The following is a 27,483-nucleotide window of genomic DNA, read 5'->3' on the forward strand; positions in this document are numbered from 1 at the left end:
GAAAACATGCTATGACCTGCCAGTTAGAAACTAGCAGTCTGGAAACTTCAAGAATATAAAGTTCAGTTCAACACTTTTAACATTTTTTTTTTTTTTTAAAGGAAAGGAAGGGAAGAGTAGGAAAAAGTATGAATGTCCTTAAGGCCATGTTTCAAAATGACTGCAGTTTGTACAACCCTAGGTGAAAACAGTTGATACAGATTGGGCCATAACTCCATTATTGAAATAAAAGGCATATGACATTATAAATACCAGTAAATTAAAATTAATTATAAATTAAAAAACACGAGTAAAATTACCACCATTCACCTAATGAACAGCAAGAAAAACGATTATCTATGATACTTAGTATTCCTAATATTTACTTGACTCTATCATGATCAATACATGATTCTACTGCAATACCCGAAAAGGTCATACCTGCGATAACTCTTACCACTTCTAACAGTATCCATGGAAACATTACTTTGAAAGCCTAATACACATTGCTATTTCAAAAAAACTAGTCCTTCCTCCCCCCATCTCTCCCATGTTAAACCACTAGACATCAGTTTAAAATTTTTGTACTCTGGGTGTTATGAGTTGAAAAAGTGCGGAATCAAGCATAACGAACCAAAGTTCTTACACAAACTGTTTCTAGAAATGCACTGCATTGAAGTCCAACCTCCTGATGTAGCCTGGATAATAGGACACATTAATTTGTCATTTTTTTTTCAGTGTTAGCTTGCTATTCCAAAGTTTTTGTCCTCATCCACCATAAGCCGTGTAAAAGACAAATACATTTTTGCTGTAAAACAAATAATTTTAATTGTTTAAATTTAAACATTCGATTACACAGTCAAAATTGAAAGCAATTAAGCTGACAATTATTAAAGGCTAATTAGAAGCTAAAACCTAACTCCGACAGTTTTAACAATTACCTGTCATCTTTGTAAGATTTGTATTCCTTGTAATCTTTTGGAGTTTTTTCCTGCTTTCTTGATCCACTGGATTCCCTGGAGCCCTTGGAATCCCCCCGTTCTTTACTTCTTTCTTTTCTCCGACGATCTATGTCATGCCGAAGATCAGCAGAATCACATCTTAATTTTTTATCTCCCTATAAAAGACAGATGTAAAATACAGATTTCAGGGAAACTATACGGAAAAAAAAAGAAATATATATATAAAATACCAATTTTTTTTGCCAGTTTCTAAGCTGGCATTTTTAGTAGCAGAAAAGAATGAATATAACATACTACTTCCATACTTAAGTTTTTGTTTAAAAATGTACTTGCTGTTTTCACTAAACACTTGTGAACACAAGTACAACAGGACTGGAGAAGTAATTAAAAGCTAATTGTCTTCAAAATGTCATAGGTTTCTGTTCAAAGCAATCCATAATAAACTTTCATATAGTAAAATGATATAATTATTTTTCCACTCGGTACATCCTCGTTAATTATCCCTCATCTTTTGAAACAGCTTTTTATATACTTTAACAATGATGGAGATTATACTCAGTTGTGGGTATAGCCATCTGACAGTAAAGTTAAGGGATCCTAAAGTAAATGGTTCTCATTATTTAAGCCTCATTATCATCAAGTTCTTCCCAAATTAGTTGACCAACCCAATAAAAATCACTTTAAAAGTTAAATATTCTGTATTTTCCATAACATGCAAACATAATATGATTAATGAAACCAACTGAGGTTGAACAAGGGTAGAAACAAAGCCAGAAAGATTCATTCCCAATCCTGTACTCAGTATCTGGGCCATATACTGCCCTTTCTCAATTCAGGTATTGCAACGGACATTAGTTTAACTGGGTCACAATTCACCTCCTTCTTGTTCCATTGCTTTTTCAAATACTATATAATTTAGGAAGATGGAAAGAGGCATCTAGGAATGAAGAAAAATTATACATCAGTAAGATGCTAAGCAATGTGGACATCCTTGCTAGTATTCAACAATACGAAGTACTTACTCTGGGAAGTCTAGCTACAATGTTCATAAACATTCCTAAAACTGGAAGTATATGTCCAAATGGTATCAACTACTCACCTATTTGCTCCCACAGTTATGAGAAAATCTAATCAAGAGCAAAAACTTTCCTATTCACCTAGTAATATGCTATTGCCAAGCCCATGGGTAACAGTATAGGTGGAAGTACTTTGTAAACACCAAACTATATATGTAAACTACACACTACTACATGTATGTTAATTGTTCATTCAGATAGGAAGATAAAAGATAAAAAGCAATGTCTTTTCCTCTTATCCTTCCATTAGTTATCACTATTTTCTCTCCTCTAGATCAAAATCTGGTCTGAATAATGAAGAGAGAAGAAAGACACTCACTCTGTCAAGAGTACAAGAATAGACTAAATTGTGGGCAAAACAAAATTAATCAACATTGAACCTAAGACATTGAAAATAAAAGCCAAAATTAGCATTCACTTCTCAGAATCTGCTTTACCAAAATCAATGTGCCCCACGCAAAGAAAGCACTTTCTAAGCTCTAAATTTCTTATTTAATAAATTAATAGCATGCCTAATTAAAAAGCTTATAAATGAAAGCCTTAGTAATAGTTTCTAGTAATAAAGTGCCAATGTTATCATAACAGCCCAGTTATTCAACTCTGCAAAACAGATGTATTCTCATTTTTCTTATCAGAAAACCAACATCCAAAAAGCTAATCACGTTCCTATTATCAAGACAGTATCAGTAATGGCCACGATTGGAACCAAGTAATACCCGTTCCAAGTCCCTAACCTTCTCATTACAAGACAGTTGCTCCCTTTTAACCCTGCTCCACATTTCAACTAGAATTTTATGGCCTGTCATATAGACTAATCTACCTAGGAAATATCAAATTGTCAATTAAACAGAGTCCCCTTAATGACTGAATTCCATTCTTAAAAGTCCCCCGACCCCAATGCCAGTCATTCAGACTCCTTTCTCAAGTTTAAAAGCATTCTTCCCCCAAATCTACAAATATTCCAATGGTAACACAGTTTTTATTCCAAGTGTTCATTTGTAAACCAGTTCTTAGAATGCTTATTTCTTAGTCCAGATCAAAAACCCAGTAGCATGGCGATTACTTCTCGTTCTCTCTTTGAAGAACCTAAAGATATTAATTTAGGCACACATAAATCAAGGAATATTTATTCTGGATCACCCATTTCACCTCTAACAGAAAACTTTATATAATGTGTATCTTTCCTATTATAATTTTCCTGTCTACTCACTGATTCTTTGCCTTTTACTTAGAAATACTTTTCATTAGCATTTAAATTAATTATTCTTAGTTTAACATATAGTAAAGGGTGAGCTTAATTTTTTTCTAGGATGAAACACTACATACACACTAACACAGATATATATATATAAAAATATATCTATTTACAAGTTATAAATAGACGATGTCTATAAACATTTTGCCTAAATAAACTGCTTATTAGAACAATAGCATTAATGAACCAGAAGTTAACTTGGAAAAGAAAAAGTGCATTCAAAACATACCTTTTGATTTTCTTCTTTAAAAACTCTCTCTTCCCCTGCTAAACGGGTATGCTTCCTCAGGGCACTTGGAGAGATGTCAATTCTCCTTAATGTAAAATAAAGTCTATTTGTAGTCACATTAATTTTATGATTCTACAAATTCCTAAAATTTTTCCATTTTTGTAAAGGGAATACCAGTTTTTTCTCTCCCAGTTGACTAAATTTAGTATAGTAAGATTATTAATCTAATTCTTAATAGATAATTAAGAAATAAAAACTATTTATTAAAAATAAATTAAAATGCCTCCAATTATTTATAAACAAATGAAGCCTGATCTTTTAAGATATCAAGCTTACTTTAATCATCAAAAAAGAAAAAACTTTTTTGATTAAAATTATCATTTAAGTATCAGCATATAATTATAATACATCAGTATCAATAAATACACAAATAGGATTATTTGTTCTTAAGTTATCTCCAATATTTTTACATATTCAGTATCTTTAGTTTTATTCTGTGCCTCTCCTTGAGTTCTTAAGCTACTGTCAGTTGAATCTTCTCAGTGCCTCTTCAGCAGTGACCACCAAAACCATACCTACTACGTATTAAGCACTGAATTAGGTACTTTACAATTAATACTAACTGTCAACATCATCCTGCAAAACAGGATATTTTATTTGTTATTCTTATTTGTAGATGGAAAAAAAACATTCAGAGATTAAATAACTTTTTTATCACAATGCAATTAAGTGAGAGCAAGGAACTGAAAATAACTATCTGACTTCAAATTCACGATCTTTTCACAAGGAACAATTCTATCTCACGAAGCATTTTTATTTTACAAACTTACTCAAAGTGAATAAAATTCAAGGGTTACTTACTCTAGGCATCCAACCCCCTCCCAAAAGACAAACTGGTAACTATTTAATTCCAAACTGGAAAGTGATAAGAGTGAGTATTTTAAGTTCTAACAACCAGTTTTAACCAAATAAACTGAAAATTAAAAAGAAATGGTAAACTGAAAACTTTCATTTGAGTCATGATACCCATACAGTTTCATGTATCTTATCTATAGCTTCAACATGAACTTGTTTAACAGTGTCTTCCTATCAAAACAACATTTTTACATGCCCGGTATACATACCTGTGTATCTCAGGGCTCTTTTGCCTGGCACTATGTTCTTCAGTGGCTTTCTGATACGAAGTGAACCTCTCGTTTAGGGTCATTGAAGATGATTTGAAGTATTGCTCTGTTGATTTAGGAGAAACACTGCCCAATTAGTTACCTTTACCTTAAGAGGAATTTTCAATTGTGACAGAAGGGCATGTAGCAGGTGAATAGAAAATAAAAATACTCAAGAAACCTAGTAGAAGAGAATCAAGTGTTACAAAGAACTCCTACCCTGTCCCACGTAACTTCTTGTACCTCAACAGGTAACTGATGCAAAGTTCCTCACAGGTCTCTGTCAATATTACATATAATCCAAGAACAATAAATATACTAAATCAAGAGTCTCTCTCTAATTCCATTTCAATAACGCACTACACTTCCTCAAATAAAACAAAAAGCAACAATAATATGTCAATGTCCTTAAGCCTTGCCAATATGAACCAATGAAGTTAACTTCAAGTAATCATTTGCAGAAAATGAAAATACTAAAATAACTTGCAAAGCTTGTTTTAATAAACTAATAAAATTATTTTGGCAAGAACTATGTTGTTAACAAAAACTGGATTTAAGAAACTGAATACTGGCACTTCAATTGGAAAAATATTTTTTACATCAATTAATACTAATTACTCCAAAAATCTGGCATCTTGGCAAACCTGACAGTACATTTGATATTACTGTCTTGTCTTTTAACAATTTTAAAATTAGTAATATCAACACCAATTCTTTTTTAAACCATTTCAAGATATGCTGTTGATGTAATATAGAAAGACGTATAAAGTCATGAAATGTTACATTACGAAGCAAGCTATCTGCTTAACAGGTCAACATACATCTGTGTCAACTTACCGCCCAATATCCAGCACATGTCTCATAACCAATCATTAAAACTTGAAATGGCCACTACCAGGGTAGTGCCTCAATCATAATTCCATGAAACCCAGGAATTTGAGCTAGCAACTCAGTTTTTATGCCATTTTTGCCAGGAAGACAGAAGATTCAACTTTGCCTGTATCTTTCAACAGCTATTTTACTTTGAAACATGGATTTGCCATTTCAAAACATATTCCAGGACCTAGTTACAATGAAAAAGAAAACATCACTGGGCATTTTCAGCTCTATATGAAGTAAGAGCTGTTCAGATCGGTTGCACAATACCAATAATGAAACATAACTACAGTTCTTTTCTTTTAAAAAAAAAAAAAAAAGGAAAAAGGAAAAATTTATCAAAACCTGATCTCAAAATTCAGCAATAAATTGTAAAATGTAGAGACAGGTAAAAAAAAAAAAGTGAAAAAAGAAAAAATGTTAATGTTTCATATTCTATGCACCACAGTAATATGGTCATAAATTGGTTCACAAACCTAGTTATAGCCAAATAGCTAAACTCTTTTGTTACTACATTTAAATAATTACAGTAAAAAAGAAATTCATTAACTCTTCACTATTTTGAAATATCAAGTGCATTAAGAATTCCTGAGTGACAAGTTTCACCTATGAGTTGTTCTCAGGTCCAAAGACAAACTTTTCAAAAACGGCTTTTCAGAGCAACAGCCACGGAGATTCCTAGGTAAGAAACCTACTTCAGGGTAAACTCCCTTTCAAACACAAAAATAAAATAATAACATCTATTTGCCCAAAAAGTCTCAAGCTAAAATCTTTGAAAATTATTAGTAACTCTGGAACTAAAATTAGACACTAGCGAAAAGAGAATATCACTACTTCAGTTGAAAAGAACATCCTTCATCATCCCCAGGACCTCAAGGAATGTCATCATTATTATCCTTAGTCACTCACTACTCACAGTATCACTACTTACCTAACACACTTTTAAATTTCTTGAACTTTTTCCCCCCTTTAAAAATCCTAATAAAGTTTTCTGATTTATCATATAAAAAAGTAAAATATTATAACAAATTAAGTAATACAAAATTAACACAGAAACAGTTTTCCCCTCCCACTGGTTTCAAGTTTCTTTAAAGGTTAAAAAGAAATTCTTTATAATAGTAACAACATTGCACCACTTTGTTATAAATCTATGCCACAAGTACATTAATACAGGTCTTATGAATGCAATCAAAGATAATCTGCAAGCACTCTGAACTTCAAGGACAGTATTATGGCACATTTCAAAAAGACTTTCAGCACTGTATAAATCTGTATCATTTTTTATCATGATACAGATTTTCAGGGTATGTTTTAATTTTACTTACATTTCACTTATTAAAAATCACTTTATTAAATAGGTGTTAATGTTACCAAGACTGGTATCTCATTTATGAAGTGTTATTTATACAAAATTTTAATAGAGACTACATAGAGCCCTAGGGTGCATTATTATTATGCATAGCTGTTAATTTTTTTTTACTTGCAAGAAAAATATAATTCACAATACTAAACATACCTTTAACATGATGAACCAAGGACACAATGTGTTGAATAAATGACTCAGATGTGCTTTTGCTGGCCTGTGGCAACTTAATGTGGTCAAAGATGGATCGGAATTCTTGCTCTTTCTTGACAGAATGGACAAGTGTACTAGCAAGCAGTCTGTCTTTAGTCAAGGAAGCAGGTCTGGAGCATATCGGTAACAGACAGACACATACAAACAAAATATACCATTGGTTTGAATATGAAAATGGGAAGTATGGTCAGAAAATAAGATAATTAACTGGATTATTAACTAACCACCCACAGATTATTTACTGGGGAGCAATGTGGATTACCTGTTAGAATCATCAAGAGGAACAGGTGCCATTTTGAGTTTGACTTCAGGACGATGAGAATCACTGGCTATCATTTTGATCCTAAGTGGGCTCTCTTCTCTGAAGGTAGACTTTTCTCGTGCATCCAGATTCTTGTGTAGAGGGGGACTGTAATCAAAGAGGTCTTTGAGCTTTTCAGACTTTACCTGCTCAGGTGACTGAGTTTCTTTCTTTACTGTTATTCTCTCAGAATTTTTGTCGTCTTCCTTGTGCTTATCTTTTGCAGTGCTAGGCCTTTCTACTACATATCCAGTCTCTTTAAGTTTGTAATTTTTTTCTTCTCTAAATCCATCACTTTCTCTATTGCCTTTCAATGAAACTTTGGACTTGTACTTGGGTCCTTCCTCCTCAGTATTCCGATGAGACGTAGTAGCAAAATTTTTACCCTGATCTGCAAGAACTGACTTCCTGAACTGTCTATAATCCTCTGTCTCCTCTGTGTCATCCCCTTCTGAATCATTAAACTTTTGTTTTCCAGATTCCTTATCACTGAAGTAATCTAGAACTTCCTGATCTTCCCATTCACCCTCTGCCCTCCCTTTCTCTGATCCTTTCTCCTTTGGAGCCTCTTTATCCCTGGTATTACCCCTATCAAGCAGGAATACTCTAGACTCTTCATCTGTGAACCTGTGAATAAGCAAAGAAGAGGATGGTAACTCTGGATTGCATTCATTCTGGACCACTTACATACTTAACTGTGCTTCCCAATATCACAGGGCCAGTAATAGGAGGAAAAAATCCTACTGAAAATTGCTTTTTTCAGATTCCACTTATAGAAAGCCTTAAAAGCATCCATAAAGCTTATGTGCTGAGTTTTTAAATAAATGCACACATTAAGACTTCTGAAGTTTAAAAAAAAGTAAAGCCATTCTCAAAAACTTGTTTACTCATAGTTCACAATTCTGCACTAACAAATCCAAATTTCCACAGAGCTTAAGTTTAATTTTTGAGACTAAGAACTACTAAAAACTTATCTGTAATACACTTATCTGATACTTAAAATATACTTATCTATTTAATATATTTATCTATTTGAATCCTACTTATTACACTCAAAATTTCACTAACATATCTACTAAGTAAGAGTTCAAAAAGGTGGACTTCAGTGTAGTTAATATTAGATGTTACTATTCTATCTAAATCACAAAATAATTCATGTATATACTTTTCAGTAGAAAATGATTTCTGGCAATATTAAGTAGAAACTACATATCAATTCAATAAAAAATTAATTTTAGGTTGGGAAGCACTAAAAAAATAAATAGCAAGCTTGCTGTATTTCCTTACTTAAAACCAACCATATTACCTTAGCAATCCATTTTCATTAAGGAACCTTTAGTAATGCTTAAAATTAGCATTTAGACCAAGCATCTCTCTGAAATGTTACTGGAGTCAATAAGAAATACCATTTATTATCTTTTCTACAGTCAGGAAAATTTATTAAAAATTGGCAGCTGGACTATTTATACTACCACACAAGAATATATAACTGCATTATTTTATGTAGGTCACATTATAATGATGAAGACAAAATAAGCTTTCAATGCTTTAACACTTTCAACTTCTCATTTACATTCTTAATTCTGGACTTAAAAAATGGATGAAATGAAAAGGAAGAGCATGAATTATCTTCATAAACATTAAAACACTTTACAATCAACTTGGAATTATTTTATAAACAGAAAGAAGTCACAAGTAAAAATACTTAAATACACATCACAATGCAATTTTAAAACATAAATCCAAACAGAATTCAGAGAAATATTACTATTATGATCTAAATTCTCTTAACTCTTACCTTTTTAAGAATTTTCCTGTCTTTGCAGTTTCCTGATCTCCACCATCAGGATAAAATGAGGAACGTCCCCTAGCCTCATCTCTTGGAGCGTTCTGTGGTGTGATTGTCTTTGCAGGGCTTCTTCGTGAAGGGATATGATGAATTGGACTATTCTGAGAAGGGCTGTATCTACTTGATCCATTTCCAACAGAACCAGACCCAGATCTTTCAGGACTATGCTGAATGGAATGTGAATGCTGAGAGGGTGTGTTTTTTGCAGAGTGTACTGTACTGAGCATGGGGGCATCAGAGCAAGATGAACTCTGACTAGGTGGTGTAGCAATTGGTGAAGGACTATGGGGCGATCTGGGGCTATTATCATAAGCTGAAAGGCCAGGCCAAATATCACCAGATGTGGCCGATGATTTATTAAACTCATCAATAGATTCAGACGGGTCGTGTTCAAACGTATCTTTCGGTTCCTCCTGTGATTTATTTTTCAAAGGACTCTCTTCTTGAGGTTCCCCTTCAGCTTTTTTGGTTTGTTTTTCCTGAGACCCTCGTCTTTTAGAGACAGGAGACTTGCTATAAGGGGACGAAGAACGAGAAGAGGATGATCTTGGAGACCTAGAGGATCTATATGATCGGCGAGATCTGCTTCGGGATCTTTGAGAAGAAACGGATCTTCTTTTTGGACTCCTAGAACGTGAACGACCTCGTCGAGGACTCCTAGAGTGTCTTCTATTCCAAACAGGTCTATAACCACCTCGATGGTATCTACCTCCTCCTCCTTGATAATACCCTCTACCCCTTCCTCTGTATCCATAAGGTCGTCTCATTCCTCTATTATTTCTGTAATCTCGACGATAATCTCTAGAATAAATTCGATCTCTACTACGAGATCTTGAATACGTCCTGGAACGAGACCTAGAACTAAAAATGAAATAAATATCAATGAAAGAAAAATAAACTATTCCATTGTACCATTCTGATTGAATATATTATGCAAATAAGACGTCAAAGCTAAAAATGTATTTTTTTTAAAAAACCCCTCATTTATATAAAAGTTAAAGGTTATTATTTTCAATGAAAAACATCTCAATTCTAAGGTATATATCGAGAAAACGGGGGAAAAAAGTGACATCCAACAATGGGACACACTAACACATCACATTCATGCAGGCACTTAAAGTGGTAATGTCAAAAGAATACGTAATGCCACGGAAGAATATTCATTAGTGGCTAAATGTATATGTAATAAAAAGCTAGGTCAAGAAAAATACTAAAGAAAAATCAGAAACTAACATTAATTCATAATAAGATCATGGTCATTTATTTTTAACTTGTTTCTATTTTCCATGCTAAGTATGTATTACCATTTAAAGAAAAACCACCAGAGTCAATCATTTTTATATAAAAGAATAAACCTATTGAGACCTCAGAGTCAGAAACAAGAAACTATGAAATAGCAAAGATTATTTACTGCCAAATAATTCTTACATTATCCAATTCATCTCTTAACATTACAACAGTTCCCCTTTATCTGCAGGAAATTCATCCAAAGTTTCCCCAGTGAACTAATTCTAAACAACAGATCCACTCTCAGTGTTCTTGGAGACTAAAACATGTTAATGAATTTAGCACTCTGCCTGTGTAAGCAATCTATAACTGTTAGCTGGTATGATTATTATAATTTAAAGAGGTAAAAGCACAGTAATTCACCTGTATCTCTTCTTCCTTGAGTGTGATCTTGATCTTGATCGAGAACTAGACTGTGATCTAGACTTTGATCTTGAAGAATGTGATCTAGAATTGGAGCGACCCATTTCTTTTCTCCTAGGCAAATGAGAGGGCAAAAAAGGTTAAAATCACAATGCAAGAGAAGTAGTTTCTATTATTTAACTTATCTTCAGATACAAATTAAATTTATAAAACATTAAGTTTCCCAAAGGATATTACCCATCATTATTCAAGTAAGTACTAAGTCAATTATCCCTAACTAAAACTGTATTTGCACCTGCATGGCAGGTATTGTAAAGAAACAACAGAAGATTTCTATGGACTTTTCCACTTATGTGCCTCAATCCAAAAAAAGGCAGCAGCTGCAGAAGTCAGAAAGAGCAATGACATCAGACTGCAGCAGTACGTTAGATGTTATTCCATGCCCAATACAAATGCCTACCTCTCCTGTAAAAAAGATAAATAATATCAGAGTATTACAGATAACAAACCTGAAAAGAAAATACAAATGACATAATATTAAAAAACAGAGTAAACCTACCCAGCTGTCATCATAAGTGCTTTATGGCTTTGAAATGGGACTAAACTGACCACTCCATGTATGCAATACTGCTTGGAATGGTGATGGATAAGTCTCCCAGTAGAATAAAGGTCATTAAGTCTCTTAACAGCTGGAGCTCAAAGCTCTGCTTTCAACAGTCATGACTGTAGAAATAAAAATGGACTTATGTGACAATGCCTAGTTCACCCTATAGCTTTCTGGTGAAAAGATGAAAAAGGATAAAAGAAACTAAAGAGATTGCTGCAAGAAGAGATTGGGACGGCAAGAAAAAGAGAACCCGTACACCAATATTCTAACTTTTCTAAATACTAGCTAGTATCTAATGCAATAATCAGACCTCATGAAATTAGTAACAGGACTAATTTATAAGATCTACTCTTTACAAAATTAAACCTACACATCTCCCAAGTTTATTCCTGCTACAACTATTTTAAATTTTCACTAATTTACACAAAATTAAGTATTTTTTCCCAAAAAAATCAACTCACTAAACTTTCCTAATAGCCTGCAGTTGCCATGTATTTAAACCATTTTGACCTAATTAGACTTTGCTCAGTAGTATGAAAGTTTTTGAAAAGTATTGAGATAAACTAGAGGAGGCAATGATGTCTGCATACTTCCTCACCAAAAAAGCCACATAAATGACAAATTCAATGGGTTTCAAACAAATATTTATTCTAAAATAAAACACAACTGTCTTCAAAGAGACAAACACCAGCTTCATCTTCTCTCACTCTTAATTCCAAGTGAGTTAAGATATAAAGACAGTACCTTCCTCAGACATGTAGAGAGGATTAAATGAGTTGATACATGTAATATTCTTAAAACAATTTTCAGCACATAATAAGCAATCAAACCTAACTTTAACACCCATGTAAAGGGGAAAAAGTTAAGTTATGGAACTCCTCTTGTACGCATAAAAGATAAGTTAAATAAGCAGAGCTATTTTGTCCTGATTATTTTTGAATAACTGTGTTTTGAGTCTTTAAGTAGATGTGTTTATAGAAGTAGAAGCAGATATACAACCTAGAAATAAAAGAGAATCTTTTCCCTAAAACTTTAAAAATCTGGCTTACTTCATACAAGTCACCGTAACAAAAGTTTCAGACCATATCACTTTTAATCGGTCTAAATCATTAGGTTCAGAAGTCACATTTTCTTTAAAAAGTCCAAACTTCAGACTAGAAAAACTAATCATCTACCTTGGGTTTTATGCAGGATCAAGCAGTCAACTGAAGTCTTTGAGATACTGTAAGATTCTTCCTGGAGAGAATGTTCTGAGAAATTAAATTCCTAGCAAAGATAAAAAAAAAAAAATTGAATTATGATAAAAAATCCACTATTTACAACATATTATCACTCAGCACTGCTAAAGGCACTAAATATTTCAGGAACAGAATATTGAATCAGGAAATAAGTTTTTAACCATAAAAGCTTAAAGAAATTTAACTTTTGTTTTAATCAGAATGCAGCAGTGCATTATGAAACTGCAGGACCTTTAATGCAAGCACTTGAGTTCTAATTTTAGCGATCTAGGCTTTAGAAAACAGAAGCTATACTGTCATCCTATCAGAAAATTCCAAAGTGGTTAGCGTAAGTGGCCATCTTGGTATAACATGTTATGTATCTATAGTAAGGGTTTCCCTCACAGCTCAGTCGGTAAAGAACCTGCCTGCAATGCAGGAGACCTGGGTTCGATCCCTGGGTCAGGAAGATCCCCTGGAGAAGGAAACTGCAAACCATTCCAGTATTCTTGCCTGGAGAATCCCATGGACAGAAGAATCTGGCAGGCTACAGTCCATGGGGTCGCAAGAGTCGGACACAACTTAGGATTCAACTACTACCATCTACAGTTAGTATTCATAATGCTACAGTTTATAACAACTATAGTTTGAGTTTACTTTAATGCTATTTATCTTATTTTCTCCTGACCACTTCCTTTCATATAGTTCAGTTTCATTTGAAGCCGATTTTTAAAGTTAATGTAACAACTATCATGCTGCTGCTGCTTATATACCAGATGTTTCAAAAAAAAAAAAAAAAACAACCAGCCAGTAGATGAAACAAGTATCAACTGGAAGCCAGAGCTCTTCCGAAACTAATTTACATTACTATGCAAATAAATTTAAGTTATACACAAAGTATTGAGCAGTTTCAGTATTTACTGAAATGCTTAGCCTTATGAATAAAATTCAGTTATTATCAATTATGGGGCTTCCCAGGTGGCGCTAGTAGTAAAGAACCTGCCTGCAATGCAGGAGACACACGTTTGTTCCCTGGGTCAGAAAGATCCCCTGGAGGACAGCATAGCAACCTACTCTAGTATTCTTGCCTGGAGAATCCCATGGACAGAGGGGCCTGGAGGGCTACAGTCCATAGGGTCACAAAGAGTCAGACATGACTGAAATGACTTAGCACACATTTTCAGCTATGTACAAAGCACAGTCAAAACTACGAGGGGATCAGAAACTAAACAATACAAAATTGTATGTGACTACACTCAAGGAATTAATAAATCAGTTTAAGTGGGAAAAAAACCCACATTAATATCTGTCCTATCAAATTATTGATCCAATGAAAAAAATGTAATAAAAATGAAAACACAAAGTAGAAGAAATAAGATTAAACTGGTAAAACAAGAACATGTTCCCTAAATATTTATACAGGGCCTTACAGCTAAGGGAATTATTTTATTTTTAAGATAGGAAGAAAGAATAGGAACCTATCAAGTATGGGAAATATAGCAAAATAAAAATTAGCAAAAACAAAAGAACACGGATACATTAAACAGAAAAATTTCTAAAGTATTCCTATGTTTAGTTTTAAAAATATTAGATCCCCCAAGTGGGCAGAGAAAAACTCTCATCTTTTAAACTGATAGGCTGTTATGAAACTTTATTCTGACCGAGAAGTCCAATACTACTGATTCACTGCTGGAAGTGATACAAGGCTCATTTTAACCAACACTTACCCCCAAACAATTCTAAAAGGCTTATTTTAGTTTCTGTATATCCAAAGAAGAACCAATTGCCAAGTCTCTCTTTACTCCAAGTCATGATTTTCTGAGGTACCAAGAAAATATATGCTAGAAACAGCAAAGTGAGGGAAAAGGGGCTGTAGGCTGTTAGCCTAGCAGACGTACCTTCTTATTCACAATCAATGAATATATTCAAGCATCCATACAAAAAACTCAATGATCATATACAAAATATGACACATAATACGTTAATAATATACATTACAAATTAACATTTAATACTGTTAATATTTAAGACAGTACAAAAATTGTAATCAGCTTGCCTTTTTTCTACTTTAAATAGAAGTCTATATACAAAGCACTGTGTTATATATTATGGGAGACACGACAGGTCCCTGCCAAGTCACTGTCCGACTCTGTGCGACCCCACAGACAGCAGCCCACCAGGCTTCCCCGTCCCTGGGATTCTCCAGGCAAGAACACTGGAGTGGGTTGCCATTTCCTTCTCCAATGCATGAACGTGAAAAGTGAAAGTGAAGTTGCTCAGTCATATCTGACCCTCAGCGACCCCGTGAACTGCAGCCTACCAGGCTCCTCCATCCACGGGATTTTCCAGGCAAGAGTACTGGAGTGGGGTGCCATTGCCTTCTCTGAAGAACTGTGCTAGGTGACTTTAAATAAAATTACCTTATTTAATCCTCATAATCCCATAAGCTACATATTTAACCCCACCTTTCAGATGAATTTAAGCTTTCATAATTCATATGAATTTAAACAAAGGAGACTATCAGAAGCCAGACACTACTACTGTAGGAAATACAGGACTTTAAGTGAGACATTAAGTTCCCTTCTCTGTTGGAGCTTACGTTCAAGCCAGGGGAAGAGAGAAACCAAAGAACACAAAGTGATGTCAAGAGATGGAGAGGAGGACTACTACAGTGGATCCTTGAACCATCTTTAAAAAGGTAACAAGTTAAAGAGAAGGAACACTGCAAAGATCCAAGAAAAGCATTCTAGGTAAAGGACACAAACTTAACCAATTCAAGACAAACTTGTAAGAAGGCTGAGGTACTGTGATCAATGAGAGGGTACAAGATAAGGCAGGAGACAGGAAAGGACTAAATCAAATGGCATCTAATAAGGAGGCCAGAGTAGAGTCGAGATTTTACTCTAACTGTAATGGGAAGGTCCTAGAAGGTCTGATTTGGGAAGTGTCACCATCTTATTTATTTGCATTTTAAGATGGCTGCTGTATAGAGCATGAACCACATGGAGCAAAGAAAAGGGAGACAAATTAGAAGGTTGAAGTAACAGTAAGTACTTGAGCCCAGTCTTAATTTTAGCATATTCAGGATGTGGGCTCCAAATTTTTGGAAACTACTGCTATTCATATCTTTAATAATCCTAAAAATACCTCCCATGACTATTACTCCAATTGACTAGGTTCAAAATTCTGGTTTGACAATTAACCAGCTACCCAACTTTGGACAAATTACTTTAATCTCTTTCAGCTTCACTTTCCACAGATATAAAATAAAGCTAGTAACAGTACTTACTCATAGGCTTAAGATTAAATGTACTAAACTAATAAATAGAAATGACTTATCTGGCACATGGTCTATATTCAAAGTTTATTAATTTCACTTCAAATGATTAATATTTAATATTTTTGGCATAGCATTAGTCAGCATTATTTAAAAAGTCAAGAAATGCTTAACAGGGTGTGAGGATGGCCAAGTGGTCTAAGGCTCCAAACTCAAGAAATGCTTAATAAAATGAGTGGAATTTTGCTTTAAAATACTCCAGAAAAATGGAATTTGAAAAAGAACAGATTTCACATGTATAACTGAATCACTTTACACCTGAAACTAACACAACGTTAATCACCTATACTCCAATATAAAATAATTTTTAAGCACTCTCAAAAAAAAGCAAATAATGTTAAAGTTGGTAAATGCTGATAATTATTAAGCCTAAATAACAGCTCAATATTCCACTTTTGTGCTTGAATATTTCCTTAAGAAAAAGCTTAAAAAAAAAAATGGTTTAGTCACAAATTTTTGATTCTGTGTCCAGCTCCTTGGCAGCCTGCTTTAGAAAAAAGCATGCAGAACTGAGAAAAAGAATACCTGCATTCCAGACCAGATTGTGCCACTCCCTGGTTCATGTGGCCCTAAAAAGTTTTCTACCTTTTTTGGCCTCCTCCTAGTATACGCTTGCTCCTTGGAAGAAAAGCTATGATTAACCTAGACGGCATATTAAAAAGCAGAGATATTACTTTGCCAACAAAGGTCCGTCTAGTCAAAGCTATTGTTTTTCCAGCAGTCATGTACGGATCTGAGTGCTGAACTGCAAAGAAAGCTGAGCGCCAAAGAACTGATGCTTTGGCATCAATGAAGACTCTTGGAATTCAAGAAGATCCAATCAGTCTATCCTAAAAGAAATCAGCCCTGAATATTCATTGGAAGAACTGATGCTGAAGCTGAAACTCCAATACTTTGGCCACCTGACGCGAAGAATGGACTCACTGGAAAAGACCCTGATGCTGGGAAAGACTGAAGGCAGGAGAAGAGGGTGACAGAGGATGAGATGGTTGGATGGCATCACCGACTTGATGGACATGAGTATGAGTAAGCTCCAGGAGTTGGTGGTGGACTGGGAAGCCTGGCGTGCTGCAGTCCATAAGGTTGCAAAGAGTCGGACACAACTGAGTGCCTGAGCTAAACTAGTATATGGAGAAATACTAGATCAAGTTGAAGGTTTGAAAATTCCGAAATAACACACAAATGTCAACCTGTATTATTATTACATTAATGTTTGTAGATTTTTTTTTCCAGCTGGGGGCAAAGAAAATATTAAATATTTAGTATCAAACACTGGACTGGTTCCAAATTGAGAAAGGAGTACTACATCAAGGCTGTATATTGTCACCCTGCTTATTTAACTTCTATGCAGAGTACATCATGCAAAATGCCAGGATGGATGAAACACAAGCTGGAATCAAGATTGCACGGAGAAATATCAATAACCTCAGATATGCAGATGAGACCACCATTATGGCAGAAAGCAAAGAAGAACTAAAGACCGTCTTGATGAAAGAGAGAAGAGTGAAAAAGTTGGCTTAAAACTCAACACTGAAAAACCAAAGATCATGGCATCCAATCCCATCATTTCATGGCAAATAGATGAGGAAACCACGGAAACAGACTTTATTTTCTCGGGCTCCAAAACCACTGCAGATGGTGACTGCATCCATGAAATTAAAAGATGCTTGCTCCTTAGAAGAAAAGCTATGACCAACCTGGACAGCATTATTAAAAAGCAGAGGACATTATTTTGCCAACAAAGGTCCATCTATTCAAAGCTATGGTTTTTCCGGTAGTCATGAATGGATGTGAGAACTGGACCATAAAGAAGGCTGAGCATGGAAGAACTGATGCTTTTGAACTGTGGTATTGGAGAAGACTCGAGGGACCCTGGACTGCAAGGAGATCCAACCAGTCAATCCTAAAGGAAATTAGTCCTGAATATTCATGGGAAGGACTGAAGGAAGCTCCAACACTTAGGCCACCTGATGCGAAAGAGCTGATTTCATTAGAAAAGACTCTGAAACTGGGAAAGAGTGAAGAAGGCAAGAGGAGAAGGGTATGACACAAAACGAGATGGTTCGATGGCATCACCCATTCAATATACATGGATTTGAGCAAGCTCTGGGAGATGGTGAGGACAGGGAAGCCTGGTGTGCTGCAGTCCATGGGGGTCGCAAATAGTTGGACACGACTTAACAACTGAACAACGTTTGTTGACTTTTTTCCAGCTGGGGGCAAAGAAAATATTAACTACTTAACATTCTGGGGCTAACACTGACAACCACTGTTTAAGAAACTTGAACTGAAAAATGAACAAATTCATAACCTACAGCTATAACCTAAACATTTACACTTACCAGTCAGAGACAATTGGACTTCCCAATTTCCTTATCCACTTTTTTGTCACTTAATAAATCACTGTAAATTACATAGCTGTGGTTGTTGTTCAGTTGCTAAGTCGTGTCTGACTCTGCCACCCCATGAACTGAAGCATGCCAGGCTTCCCTGTCCTTCCCCAATGATTCTGAATGCAGCTTCTGAAAAACCCTAATACGAAGTTCTATATATAATAGAAGCGAAAAGACTTTCCATTTCTATTAACACAAGTTGTCACTCACATAGCTAATCTAGTATAGGTAGCCGCCCATATTCAATACACTGAACTAAACCTGAGCCTACCCAAGTCACAAGTTTTCAGAGATCTATCTCCAAGTCCTGAAACACTACTGCTCTTCCAACTCAAGAATCAGCTCTAGCCAAAAAATTTCCTTTGCCACAATTATCTGAATCAAGGAGGATTCCCATGACTACCACAATGTGACAATGAAAGTGTGGTATTCTTAAAACAAGATGCTAACTGCCATCAGTAGACAGGCTTTAGTTTACTCACCTAAAGTAAGTTATTTCGGACACATAATCCTTCCATTCAATTAGTTATCCAAAATTGTCTAGGATCACATAAAACTGCAAATAAACTGGTAGCGTTTCCTCCTATGTAAAGGTTCTTTGTCTAAACTGTAGCCCAACCATTCCAGCTATAGTCCAATCTGAATGAGAATTCACAGTGAGAAATAAACTGTTTTGCCTTTTAATATCCCCCAAATTTAAGAGGCGCTGCTGCACAAAAAAATACAAGACTGAAGGAGCTCATCTCTGTATGTCATTTTTGGTCATATCTACCTCCAAATTTAATTTCAAGTTTTTTCACTTCTAAAATTATACATATATATAAAATAAATAAAGTTTGACTTAGAAAAGTAATTGCCAGTACTGCTGGATTCTGACGAGATACACCTTAAAATTTAAATAAAGCCAACCAAGGATTTATGATGGCAAAGTCCCTAACCTCAACTCACCACTCCCATCCATCCATTTATACCACCAATCGCGGATGCAACTTTTCTCACAAGGTACAGTGGCTAAATCTGCATGAAGGACGTGGCTTAGCGGATACTCCAGAACTGCCCTTTAGCCCCGGAGGTGGCAGGGCCGTCCTTACACCCATCGGCTGAGACCGCTGCCCAAGCTAGTAACTAGGCACCAAATCCTAGAGTCAAGAGTGCACTCTCGCTTCAAATCAGTTACCAGGGGAACCCGAAGAAAAATTTTCCCGCAACCCAGAAAGCCGGAGGCGGATGCCGGGGTCAGAGAGCGCGGAACGAGATCCTAGGACAAACCAGAGTAACAAAATCAAGGCGTAAACCGACCGGGAGCGTGAAGCCTGGGAAAAGGAGTTAAAAGAGGGCGCGAAAAGGGGTTAACCTACCCAAAGCACTTTGTTGCAGGTTAGTTATTTTGTCCAAGCCTCTCAGGCCGGAAAGAAAGGTGGCGATTCCAGCCAATGAGAAACGAACACAAGTTGCACCTCGGACCGCCAGAGGAGCCGTAGGCGGAGAAGGGAGAGAAGAGGAAGCGCGCGTGCGCCGGGGAGAGCTTTCAGTCGGCCACGCGCAGAGGTCCGGACTGAGGAAAATGGGGGAAGGGTTGAAAACGCAGATCTGCGCAGGCGCACGGAAGGCCGCGCGGTCTGTGGGTCTCGAGCCAGGCTCGCAGGCGCGCGCGCGCGCACGGTTCTCGCTGCTCACCCCACCCCCCACCTTTTCGGCCCGTAGTGCCTCGAAAGCCTGAGGGAAACTGGCTGGGAAACGCATAAATAACGGCGCAACGTTTCCTGGGCTCTCCTGTCACCGCCAACCCGCCACTACCAACAAAAGATTCAGTAATATTCATTCCTCCTCGATATTCACTGCCTTTTGAGTTATATGGACGCAACGCAAGGCCTACCTGACACGCCGAAGGATGGTTCCCGGGACTTATCTCACCGGTAACTACACAGCGGCCATTTCCCCACTCAAGAACGGGAGGAAAACCATAGAGGTATCTTCGACGCGCTAGCTCCTCTCCGTCACTTCCGATTTGGGGCGTGGCCTCCGGTGCCGCTAAATATCTGACCAAGTCCCACCCACTCCACCGCCCTAAACCCGCTCTCCGGCCGCGGTAAAGATGTTGCCTGAGGCTTTCTGGGAAGTCGCGTGGCTGGTCTCGCGCGATGATCTGGCGGCTCCGCCTTCCGGTCTTCATCAGCCGCCTCCGCCAGGGTGGCGGTAGAAAGTGGGCGGGGTGTTTTGGTGATGTGAGGTTGTGGTTCCACACCGGGGTATTCGCTGGTCTCTCTGGTTTGCATTGAGCGAACCCTCCTGACCTCTTTTGCCCCTACTTTTGCTCGTCTGGTCTATTTTTTCTGTGGGACCAACTCTGACCAGGCCGGAAACAAAAGGATAATTTCACACTGAGGAAGAGACACGGACTCTATTAGCACATTGCGTCTCTCTGCCCGGAAGCGCCGAGTTTTTTCTCAGACGCCAACTGTAAGCTAGGAAGTGTAGCTTTTTGTTTGATAGAAAATATGCCAGACGCACTTAGAAAGTAGAAAAATGGCCACGATCTGCGTCCGTTTCTTGAGTGGCGTCACACCAACTCTCCCACCCGTAGCGGAGTTCACGCTGCAGTACTCCGAAGTGGCTTAGGCTATCCTGGCGGTTTGCGTCAGAGGTTGCTTCTTGTCCTCGGACGTGGTTAAAGCATTACCACTTAGACGCCTCGAGACGTTGGTTTGAGCATAAAAATAAAGCAAAACACGAAGCTTAACGATCAGTTGTGCTGGTCCAGAAACAACCTAATCTGCCAAAAATATAAACCAGATTATGAATAAGGGAAGCCACATTTTTTCATTTGGATAAAATTTCAAGTAAGAGTCATAGCACATTTTCTATTAAGACTTAGCTGCGCGTAATTCCTTAGGGCCTAAAATCGTTATTACTTTGTTGTTAAGGGACCTGAACTGCCTGAAAGGATTTAAAAGTTCTAATTAGTAACCAGTCTTCTGTCAGTAAATGCAGTCCAGTATTGGGCCCTAGCCGTGGATTTAATACTGTGCTTAGGGCATTCTCTCATCACATCCAATTTACGAGCTCAACTAGAAAAAATACCTCATTTTTATGGGATGTATTCTCGGTTATTTCTTGTACAGCCTGCCCCTCAACCCCTCACCACTGTCAGAATGTGGAAGCAGGAATCTCTGGCCTATGTCGTGCACTGATAAGTCCCAAGCATTCAGCAGGTGCTCAATAAATATTTGTGGAATGGATAAACTATATTAAAAAAAGGAAAAGCCGTTGATGGCTCAATACAACTACTATTCTGCAAGTAAGGGAGGGGGTTGATTTAAAGCTAAAAGCCCTTACCCATTATATCAGGATAAACCACAATCTGACAAGAGTGTTTTATAAGCTAGGATATTATCTTAAGCGTTTCTCTGCAATTCTGTTGCGAATGCATTGAAAACGAAGTCATGTTGCTATCTGAGGCAGTATAACTGCCTTTAAATAACCTGAGGTAATAACTAAGTAGAAGAGACATTGGAACAAATCCTTTAATAAAAAGCAATCCAGGCTTCTTTTGAATTAGGTTCATTTGATATATGACACTTTTATCAATCTCCAAAATTAGAGGATATTGAATTTAGATCATGGTTTATGTACTTCACTGTATTGTTTTCTTTTACTTTCAAAACCTGACATTCCACCAATACAGTTCCATTCTTTGTAATGGAACTTTTTACCCTGTTGAAAATACAAAGAAAGTGGAGAGGAACATGAGAAAATCAAGAGCCCATTTAACAAAAGGACATTGTATAAAAAGAAATTTTCCCAAGAAGAAATAGTAATTGTAAACAAATGACCAACCTTAATAAGATAAATGCCTACAAAAAGAATAATCAATCAGTAAGCTAAATTTAACTTATAGGTCATTGATAGTTTACTCTATGTTTATAAAACTCTTTCCTTAGGGTTTTGGTTTGTTTCATTTAAGGTAACTTGAAAGAGAGAACAAGAAAGGACTTGCTATCTGAAAATGGTGTTGGAAGGTTAGACTTGGAAGGCAGACTCCCTCCTTCTACTGGTTTTGTCTTTTTAGGCTGAACAACATTGGAACTGTTTTCTCATTTGGGGAAATTAAAGTTGAAGGGGAATTTGGAGGGCGTGTTCCCACTGCCTGAGAATAGTAACTGTTGCTAACCCATTAGTAGTGGGAAGCAGGCAAAACAAAGTTGGGCCAAAAGAGTTTAGGTTATGTAGGCTGGGGGGCTGTGAGTGGTTGGCTATTGTTTCTGCTACCTCCTCAGTTCCTATCCTTCCCAAGGCTTTGTATTGATTTCTTTTTGTGTGTGTGTGTGATAAAATGTATCCTGATACTTGGAGCTAGCTGATATTTCAGTAAATTTCTGAATGAGCTAACCAGAGTTGGTTTCTGTTCCTCACAAACAAGAACCCTCAACTGCATGCTGTGTTTTGGGTAGAGACATTTTCTATTTATGAGGATATTTTCCCAAATGGTCTGGCATTTTTCCGTATCTGTACAATTGAAATGGTCCCCTTGCCAAATCTATTTCACTTCCTACTGGTGAGCACAAGTTGACTGGGTTCCACCCTCCTCCACCCCCCCCCCCCACTCTTTCTATCCTCGATTTGCCTGCTGCGAACATGGAAGTTGTTTTTTCCCCAAGATTTAAAATTACCAAAATTATATATTCAAGAATTATTTATTACACTATTGTTCTTTAATATTCATTTAAAAAAATTGAAATATCAAAATATGACTGTTAAGCATTGTTCTTAAGTCCCACCAAGATTAATGTGCATCTTTCTCACAAAGATTATTGCAATAAATGTAATACTTTCAAAGTTTTCATAAGAAATACTTGCCCACAGATTATGCCAGCTGGCTATTTAATCTAGCTATTAAAGAGCAGAGAGGAAAGGCCACCAAAAGTGAGGTAATGGAATTATTATTAGCTTTATCACCAAAAACCATTTCTTCCTTGAGAGAGGTTATAGGAGGAGCAGAACATTCTTTGTTGAAATTCTTTAGGGTTCAGTCCTGAGTCATCTCTTGTCTTTCTATATCTGTCATCCTGTGATTTTAAGTATCATCTTTGTACTTTATCTCAAAACTGGAATTCTTTGAACCACAGACCCACACATACTTGACTTCATACCTTGTCTTTCTTCTTGGAGGTTTCACACACATCTCAAACCTAATATTAAGAATGGAATTCCTGGGACTTCCCTGGTGATCCAGTGGCTAAAACTAAATTGGTTTAGTTTTAAATGCTCCCAATGCAGGAGGTCTGAATTTGTCCCTGGTGGGGGAACTAGATCCTGCATGCCGAAACTAAGACCCAGTGCATCTAAATAAATAAATGAAAATGTTAGAAAAAAATGAAATTTCTAATTTCCTTTCTTTCTCCCAACTTGTTTATTGTTTCCTTCCCTATTATTCTCTCCAATCTTCCCAACTATTATAACACTATCAAAATCCAGTGAATTAAGGTCAAAATCTAGGGAGCAACACTATTTCCTCTTTCCCTGAATTTTTAATCCAATAAATAAGCTGAGACCTGTCAATCCATTTCCAAAATACATTTACAATTATTTGCATTTTCCTTTTCTCACAATTATCATTGTTATCTCACTTAAACTAAAACAGCCTCCTAGCTGGTCTCCCTGCCCACTGTCAGTCCATTTCTCAGAGAGAACTTGAATGATCCCTTTCAAATAAATCATGCCATATCTCTGATTACAATCGTAACCTTCCACTGCAGCTGGATTGAAATCCAAACTACTTATGTAGCTTATCCACTATATATACATAACCACTTATGTACCACGACCTGCACTTATCTATTTATTCTCACCTGGAACCACCTTCCTCTTGATTAATTATGTTCACTACCATTCTTTCCATTCCAGAAACAGAAGGTGATCTTTTCTGCTCCAGGGAATTTCAACATTTATACATTTATTTAAAGAGGAGAGGAACCAGTAAGGAGATTGAGAAAAAACAGCCAGGGAGGTAGAAGACAAAATCAAATGTAGTAGTTTCTCTGTTACTGTATAACAAAACGTAGCAACTTTAAACAATAATTTCACAGTGTCTGTGGGTCAGGAATCTGGAGGGGTTATCTGCCTGATTCTGGCTCAGGGTCTCTCATGAAGTTGCAGTGAAGTTGTCAGCTGAGACTGCAAACATCTGAAGTCTGGAGATGCACTCCACAATCACTCATGTGAACGTTGGCAGGAGACCTCAGTTCCCAATCACATGGACCTCTGCACGGGTTGCCTCAGTGTCCTCATGCTATAGCTGGCTTCCCCCAGTTAATGATGGGAGAAAGGGGAGTCCAAGACAGAAGTTGTTACCTTTATAAGCTAATCTCAGAAGTGACACCATCACTCTACTATATTTTATTGGCTGTTCAGACCTAACCCTGGTGCAGTGTGAAAGCAGACTAAAGAAAGGTGTGGATACCAGAAAGTGGAGATCATTGGAGACCATCTCGGAGGTTGTCTTTGAAGCCAAAAGAAGCATGTGCTTAAGTGTGTGAAGTCAAAAAGACAAGGACAGTGGGCTTCTGTGCCACTTAGTCTGCAAGAAACACTACATGAGTGCAATAATTAACACCCAGCTGAACTGAACTGAATGAGAATTCTGAAACATAAGCAACTCCAGCACCTACCAGCTATTTCAACTCACATTCATCCTCTGTTCATGTTACAGCTTTCCTTCTGATTTCAGATTTCTCTCCTGCCTCTTCACAACAGCTCACAGCTTTCTTGATACTCATTTCTACAAGTAAACCAGGTGTTTTTAAAATAAAATAGTATTTTAGTATTTATGTGTTTCTTAACCACTTAACATGTATGAAACTCTGCTACCATACTTGCTAGGTTCCTATTTTTTTTCACATGTAACTGATGAAGTTTTTGAGTATTATATCCTAAGTCTATTTTTGCCAAAAGCCCTGTGATTTTTATTGTTATTTTGCCTAGCACATTACCTTTTTAAAAAAAAATTTTTATTGAGGTGTAGTTGACTTACAAGGTTGTGTTAGTTTCAGATGTACAGCAAAGTAATTCAATCATATATACATATGTGTATATATATGTAGCTACATATATGTATACATTCTTTTTCAGATTCTTTTCCATTATAGGTTGTTGTTGATCGATCTCTAAGTCGTATCCAACTCTTTGCAACCCCATGAACTGCAGCACACCAGGCCTCCCTGTCCTTCACTGTCTCCAAGAGTTTGCTCAAACTCATGTCAATTCAGTCAGTGATGCCATCCATCTCATCTTCTGTTACTCTTTTCTCTTGCTTTCACTTCTTTTTGCCTTGGGAGAGTGACCTAAGAAAACAATGCTATGATTTATGTCAGAGTATGTTTTGCCTATATTCTCTTCTAGGAGTTTTATAGTATGTCTTTTTTTGTTTTTAATATGTATTTATTTGGCTGTACTGAGTCTTAGTTGCAGCATGTAGAATCTTAGTTGTGATGCGTCAAATCTTATTTCCCCGACCAGGGATCCACCCTGGGCCCCCTGCATTGAGAGCATGGAGTCTTAGCCATTCTACCACCAGGCAAGTGTCATATGGTGTCATTAGTGGCTTATATTTAAGTCTTTAAGCCATTTTGAGTTTATTTTTGTGTATGATGTGAGGGAGTGTTCTAACCTCATTGATTTACCTGCAGCCATCCAACTTTCCCAGCAGCCATCCAACTTTCCTAGCATTGCTTGCTAAAGAGATCGTCTTTTCTCAGTTGTATGTTCTTACCTCTTTTGTCACAGATTAACTGACTGTACATGTGTATGTTTATTTCTGGGCCCTAGCACATGAATTTTTATGAACACACATGTTTCACTATGGCAGAACTGACTATATAACATTCAATAAATAGTCCCAGTTTTAACAATAAGGAAATTGAACCTTGCAGAAGTAGAGTATCTTGCCAAAGTCACATGTCAACTAAATTTATCAAATGTCCATCCGGCTCTAAAGACTACCATCTTTTCACAGCAGTTTTAACCATGTAAATACTATTAGTAGAGGTAATATTAGATCAACCTGACCTTGTACTGTTCCTCTTATATGCAAGTTGGTTAATAGTTCCCATATATCTGATTCTAAGTAATAAGATACATAGTCTAGCATATGTACACATGCATATATATTTATCTGAACATTCTCTTATTACCCCAAAGTAAACAAATTTAGAAATTTAAGGGACTTTTCTGGTGGTCCAGTGGCTAAGACTCTGCATTCCCAATGCAGGAAGCCAAGATCTGATCCTTAGTCAAAGAACTAGACCCCACATGCCACAAACAAGAATTCGTATGCCACAACTAAAGATCCTGCATGCTGCAATGAAGACCTGATGCAGCCAAATAAATAAAATAAATTTTTAAAAAAATTTCAGTGTCCAAGTAATGATTAAATGGTCTTGATAGAGAAATGATGCATAATATAGTTCTATCTTAAGTAGAACTGTAATTTTAAGTATTAGTGTTTTATGTCTTTTCAAATTTCCTTTTGTATTTATGCATTTAAAGCACAAGATAAGTAATAACATTACCCTGACCTGCTGTACTTTCTCAGCAATGACATTGTTGGAATTATCCAGCTCTAACTCTAACATGCACCACGCATCACATGTACCACAAAACTATTCGCATTAGGGGAGGCTAAGTAGTTCCCAGATCTGGGCCACAGTTATATGCTGCACCAGGCTGTTCAAAAGGATAAATGTGAAATGAAAATCTATTTGAGGGTTTCAGGCTGGTATATTTATTAGTGCCTTAAGAAAAGCCAAGAGGGGGCGGGTAACAAAATGCACAGAAATTGTGAATTCATTGTGTCAAGGGGACTATAGGGTAATGATATCTGCATTCAAGCCTAGACAGCTCAAGGATGAATTTAAGGTGCATATTAACTGGAAATTAAATGTTTAAAGCATTAGAAAAATGAGACACTAAGGGTGTATACAATGGGATGACAGGTGTGGAAGAGGAAGCAGAATTA

At 36.6% G+C, this 27,483-nt stretch overlaps 1 protein-coding gene across 8 annotated transcripts in view; it reads right to left on the minus strand.

Moving 5' to 3' along the window:
- The window catches only part of BCLAF1 (BCL2 associated transcription factor 1), a 30,862-nt gene extending 10,390 nt beyond the window's left edge, over positions 1-20,472 (minus strand). For 2 of the 8 annotated variants that reach the window (XR_015133249.1, XR_015133250.1), the window contains exons 1-10: positions 20,347-20,472; positions 12,699-12,789; positions 10,917-11,030; positions 9,216-10,127; positions 7,379-8,044; positions 7,057-7,226; positions 4,626-4,731; positions 3,502-3,586; positions 921-1,096; positions 626-787 (exon numbers count right to left, since the gene is read on the minus strand). Coding sequence is in view for 6 of the 8 variants with exons in the window: in XM_086317993.1 (XP_086174119.1) it covers positions 921-1,096; positions 3,502-3,586; positions 4,626-4,731; positions 7,057-7,226; positions 7,379-8,044; positions 9,216-10,127; positions 10,917-11,020 (2,219 nt within the window). In the remaining 2 variants the exon portion in view is untranslated. Of the gene's footprint in view, positions 1-625; positions 788-920; positions 1,097-3,501; positions 3,587-4,625; positions 4,732-5,501; positions 5,728-7,056; positions 7,227-7,378; positions 8,045-9,215; positions 10,128-10,916; positions 11,031-12,698; positions 12,790-20,346 lie in introns of those variants that run through there. The other 6 variants (XM_086317994.1, XM_086317992.1, XM_086317993.1 and 3 more) reach the window with 4 other exon arrangements.
- Between the last annotated feature and the right edge of the window lie 7,011 nt (positions 20,473-27,483).

The sequence above is a fragment of the Bos grunniens genome, chromosome 9 (assembly GCF_055505025.1).
Source record: "Bos grunniens cultivar Pamir isolate PY7600 chromosome 9, Bosgru_T2T1.0, whole genome shotgun sequence".
Lineage (NCBI taxonomy): Eukaryota > Metazoa > Chordata > Mammalia > Artiodactyla > Bovidae > Bos > Bos grunniens.